This window comes from Akebia trifoliata, chromosome 1, assembly GCF_017979445.1.
Source record: "Akebia trifoliata isolate Shusen 1 chromosome 1, ASM1797944v1, whole genome shotgun sequence".
NCBI lineage: Eukaryota > Viridiplantae > Streptophyta > Magnoliopsida > Ranunculales > Lardizabalaceae > Akebia > Akebia trifoliata.
Genome location: NC_141375.1, coordinates 25,840,022 through 25,845,540, shown reverse-complemented (window position 1 = coordinate 25,845,540; position 5,519 = coordinate 25,840,022). Strand labels below are relative to the sequence as shown.

Below are 5,519 nucleotides of genomic sequence, written 5' to 3'. Positions count from 1 at the left end.
AAAAGGATATGGGGAGTCATTAACCAACTACCACAAAATGAGAACAAAATGTGTAGATAACAGAATGGTTTAAAGATTTTTATTAAAAGGAATGTTCATTTCCGTAAAAATTTGAAACACCTCCTTGAAAATGCCATGTGTAATTCAATAGAGAGGGTTCCTTCAAAAACGGGCTGCCCGCTTTAAAGTTTTTTCCATGCATATGTATATATGTATGATAGAAATTTAGTTGTAGCTTGACGATCATGGTAACATCTTCATGAAAACTAATTGGATATTAATACATATCCGATTATTTGTAAACTCAGGATCTGGTGACTTATGAAAAATATAATCGTGAAAATATGAAATCCGACTGTAAGGATACATTATCCCTAGGATAAATCTTGATGGTTGGATTCTATATTTTAACGGTCCCGATCGATTTCATATTTTTTCATGAGTACGGATGCCAATTCTTATATGTATATTATTCACCAATTATTCAGATAAACAAGTGGGCCCTATAGCTATGATGGAATAAGGTGGACCGATGGTCCTACACAAAACCCTATGGGTGGCAAGGGAGCCTACTCAAAAGAAAAAAATAGAGTAAACAAGTGAAACTTTAAAAATGGTTTACTCAACCTCTTTCATAATTCCTTTGTTTTCAGAACCCAAAGCTAACAATTCTTTGCTTTGTGTTAAAGAAAGTCCTTCTCAGTTTCCAAATACGTAGACAAGTCGTCAAAGACAAGGAAATTTCTTTAACTTAATGGTATAAAGTGATCTAAGCTTTTCTTTTCTCCTTTTTCTTTTTCTTTCTTTTTTTTTTTCTTTTTTTTTTATTATATCCTTGAGAGCACGATCAACTACCACTGGGAGTTGAATTGTAACCCATACTTCAGTTTCCTTTGATCTTGAATGTTTAATGGTCCACTCATCAACACATCAATGACCAATCTGATTGTTAATTTCTAGTCGTTCGATACTGCTAGCACTTTCATCATAAGTGGGTTCACCATAAATTGTGCCAAACATGTACATATTGGTAGTTAAGTGATCCAAAAGAATGACCCACCTTCCGATCCATCCGACGATGATCCAAGATAAAGGTGGCCCACCAGTTGAATGGTTTGGATCCATCATGGCTAATTAAGAATGGATCAATTCCATAAAATAAAACCACCTAGCACCTTTTTGAAGCAACCAACCATTTAATTATTCATATTTAATTATTATACAACACAATGCATAGAATCATGTTGAGTTGGCAAGTTGGAGTTCATGATTAACACCACCCAAACTTTCTTGATCATCCCAACAAAGGGTCCATATAATTCCACGTGTCCCTACTTGATGTGCATCAAATTTTCTTCCACCTTGTTCATATCAGCTTCTCTTCACATTTATAACTAAGTTCCCACATCCTTGCAACAACCCAAAAAAAAACCTCCATGGAGGAATGTCCACAATTGGAGAATCATGTCCGCATCAAAGCCAACCAAGAAGAAGAAACAGAACAAGATGAAGATTCAGAGTTCGAATTCGATACCACCGCACCAGAATCCCCCTCTAATGATCCAAACAAGAATTACCCTGCCGATGTTTTGTTCTTTAATGGAATTTTACTACCGCATTCCTTCCCATTTCAATCACTCAAGAACACTAATGCAGATTATTCTCCAACGACAACAAGTCGAACAAGTAGCATTAGTAGCAAAGATTCATTTATGTCATCTCGAAGCAATAGCACCAATAGTAGAAGCAGTTGTAGTAGTGCTCGGACTAGTTCTTCGAGTGAGAAAAAACATAAAACACCGTCTGATTCGGAGAATTTTACTGCAAAAACATCCCCGACAAAAGCAGCTCGGCTTCAACGATGTGCTTCTACTTCTAACCAAAGGTGGCAATTCATAAGACCGGCGCCTATCTTGATGAGGTCTTCTGCCGAGATATCATGTAGGAAAAGAACCGAGGTTGTGGTGAAACAAGAATGGAGATCGAAGAAACAAGTCAAGGAAGTAACAAGTGTAAGCTCATGGTTTGGTTTGAGATTATTTCGATGGTTCATGTCGATGTGTAGAGAATGCCACGCACTCGAACCATCGAGGATATAATATGGGTCGTGAGGAGATATTAAGTTACATTAATATATCCAAATTGAACTTATATATGGAGTTTTGTGTTGTTATATAGAATTGGTTTGTTTGATTTAGTTTACAACGATTTGATTTGATCTTATTGTATCGAGATTTTATTGTTTTGTTACTTATGATCTGATCTCCTTTCTTACATTATTAACTGAGGGAGTGAGGGAAGGGGGAGATGAAAATGTCAACAAATTGTGTCAAATCCCTTTACATGGATCTGAATTTGTTAATAGTTTTCGAGTTTTCAATCAAGACAAGTCGACTGGGGGAGTTATAAAACTATGCTATAATCTATCTGGAAACATAGAAATGGCAATATAATGAGTTTAGATAAGAGGAATAAATTATGAGTCCAGATATTATGCATCAGAGTGGAGGATCCTCCCACACCCCAATACATGCCACGTAAGTCACAATTCAAGAAAATTACACATAGAAATGGCAATATAATGAGTTTAGAAGAGAGGAATAAATTATGAGTCCAGATATTATGCATCAGAGTGGAGGATCCTCCCACACCCCAATACATGCCACGTAAGTCACAATTCAAGAAAATTTTGAAAAGTAAAAAATTGTAGGCATGAATTCATTGAATTGTGACTGACGTGGCATGCATTGAGCCATGGGAGGAGAGTTTCAATCTCCACCTTAGGTGTATCAGATCCAGACTCCTAAATTATATAAAAAATTGCCACTTTAATATGGGAAAGGGAGTCCATTTAAGGTTTTTTTTTTTTTAAGTTGATGAGAGGCAAATAGGCTGGATTCGGATTCTCAAATGGCGATTCATGGGCTGCTTGGTTGAGCCTTGATCCCTTGACAAATGAGAAGTTCGATTTGTGAAATTATGAGATTATTGCTTTGCTTGATGAGGTTTCCTTTCGTTTTGTGTGTGTGCACGTAGAAAGATTAATCGGAACGGTTAACAGGACGTCTGATCTCTTGGCTTCTTATTTTTCTTTTATTCAAGAAGTTTAATTTTCTTCGGGCCTATCCCTAAGCTTGTATGTATAGTGAGGGAGGATGTGAGAGGCCACTCCTATGTAAGGTTAATTAATATAAGGAAAATGTTAGAGTGACAATAAACACATCATTTCACACATTGCTGATGAGGATGTGTGTAAGGAACCATAGATGAAAGAGGCTGAGTATTTTGCAAAAATTCCCAAATCACCCATTTTTTTTTCAATATCTAAGAAAATGATCATATACCAAAATTTATAATTATCTTTTACGAGACGATTATACGTTACATTCGCTATTTATTTACCCTTATTCCTATGAACCTATATTCAATTCAAGGGCATGAAGGTAAATTCATCAACTTGTAAAGAAAATAATTACAAATTGTGTATATGACTGTTTTTGTAAATATACATATACATATATATAAACAGGTTTTATTGAATGATTTATATATATAAATTCCCAAGTCACCCATTTTTTTTCAATATCTAAGAAAATGATCATATACCGAAATTTATAATTATCTTTTACGAGACGATTATATGTTACATTCGCTATTTATTTACCCTTATTCCTATGAACCTATATTCAATTCAAGCGTATGAAGGTAAATTCATCAACTTGTAAAGAAAATAATTACAAATTGTGTATATGACCGTTTTTGCAATATATATATATATATATGTGGGGGCGGTTCAAGGGCCATATGTAAAAACATATGAAAAAACAATGGTTTTTCAAAATATGAGTTAGAGGTTTTGGATTGAGGTGATTTTTTGCAAGGATGGTCACTATGATGAGAAGATCATCCTCATAAAAAATCAGCTTAATCAGAAACTTCTAAATCCATCAAAAGTGATTTATAAATTATTGACAAAAATTGGTAAAAAATCGACGGTTCACATTCTCAATCACTTTTAATGGGGTTAGAAGTTTTAGATTGGACTGATTTTTTTTTTTTCAGATGATCTTCCCATCATAGAGATCATCCTCACAAAAAATCAACTCAATCCGAAATTTCTAATCCATATTTTGAAAATTTATAAATGTTACATTATTTTTTCATATTTTTTTCTAATATGACCCTTGAATCTAACCCTATATATATATATATATATATATATAGGGGCGGTTCAAGGGCCATATGAGAAAACATATGAAAAAACTTTCGTTTTTCAAAATAAGAGTTAGAGGTTTTGGATTGAGCTGATTTTTTGCAAGAATGGTCACTATGATGAAAAGATCATCCTCACAAAAAATTAGCTCAATCAGAAACTTCTAAATCCATTAAAAGTGATTTACAAATTAGTGATAAAAATTGGTAAAAAATCGACGGTCCACATTCTAAATCACTTTTAATGGGGTTAGAAGTTTCAGATTAGGCTGATTTTTTTTTTTTTTTTTTAGATGATCTTCCCATCATAGAGATCATCCTCACAAAAAATCAGCTCAATCCAAATTTTCTAACCCATATTTTAAAATTTTATTAAAAACGAAAGTTTTTACATATGTTTTCTCATATGACCCTTGAACCTGACCCATATATATATATATAAACAGGTTTTATGAATGATTTTGATAAAATACATACCTATTTTAATAATTTCCTCTAAAGAAAAAAAAAAAAAAAAATAGTGACCACATAGACCTATGTGCTCCTATTCCTTCTTTTTCGTCTCTAAGAGAAACGAATAAAAAAAACGATCATTCTTGCCTTTACATAAAAGCCATAAGTGAAAAAGTGGATAAGAAGCTGTTTTAATGACCAAAATGTCCACAAATTTTAAATTAGCAGCCAAAATGCCTACAGAAACTGTTTTCATGACCAAACACGTCATAGCTTGTAGACCCAAAAAGGTACTTCCCCGTACATTGTCACTGAAAGAATTGATCTAACTTGTCAGAAAATTAAGTGATTGAAAATAGAATTATGCCAAATAGGATTTTAATTTTCAAGTATTCAAGGAGATCTTAGTTTTTGTCGTGTAGTGCAAACTTGCATGGAGACTGGGTCAAGTCTATACTTCTCTACCAAGAAAAGGGTGAGTATTGTTTTGTGGACTAAAATACACATTAAATAAATTTTTTTATACTTTTGGATAAATCACTTAAGGCTTTGAAATAATTTATTTATAATTTTTTAAAATAAAATATTGTTTTTATCATTAAAAATTTATATTTATAAGTACCAGCAGATTCATCCTATAAAATATTATTCGCCTTGACAAGATTATTTTTTTATAATAATAGGATCGTAAGATCAAGGCCGATTCAAGCATAAGGCAGGTTAAGCTCTTGCCTAAGATCCACTCAAGATTAAGGCCTCCAAACAATATTCTTTATAAATCTTCTTTGAATAGTATTTGAGCTAACACTAACCCCCTTTAAACAAAACTCTAGATATTTTTACTCCAAACCTAG

The 5,519-nt window shown here is 33.1% G+C and overlaps 1 protein-coding gene across 1 annotated transcript; it reads left to right on the top strand.

Annotated features, from left to right (window-relative positions):
• The first annotated feature begins 1,436 nt into the window (after nt 1–1,436).
• On the top strand, nt 1,437–2,099 carry LOC147411248 (uncharacterized). The gene has a single exon (XM_086431962.1). It carries the CDS (start codon nt 1,437–1,439, stop codon nt 2,097–2,099), a length of 663 nt encoding a protein of 220 aa, XP_086288088.1.
• Nucleotides 2,100–5,519: the final 3,420 nt, after the last annotated feature.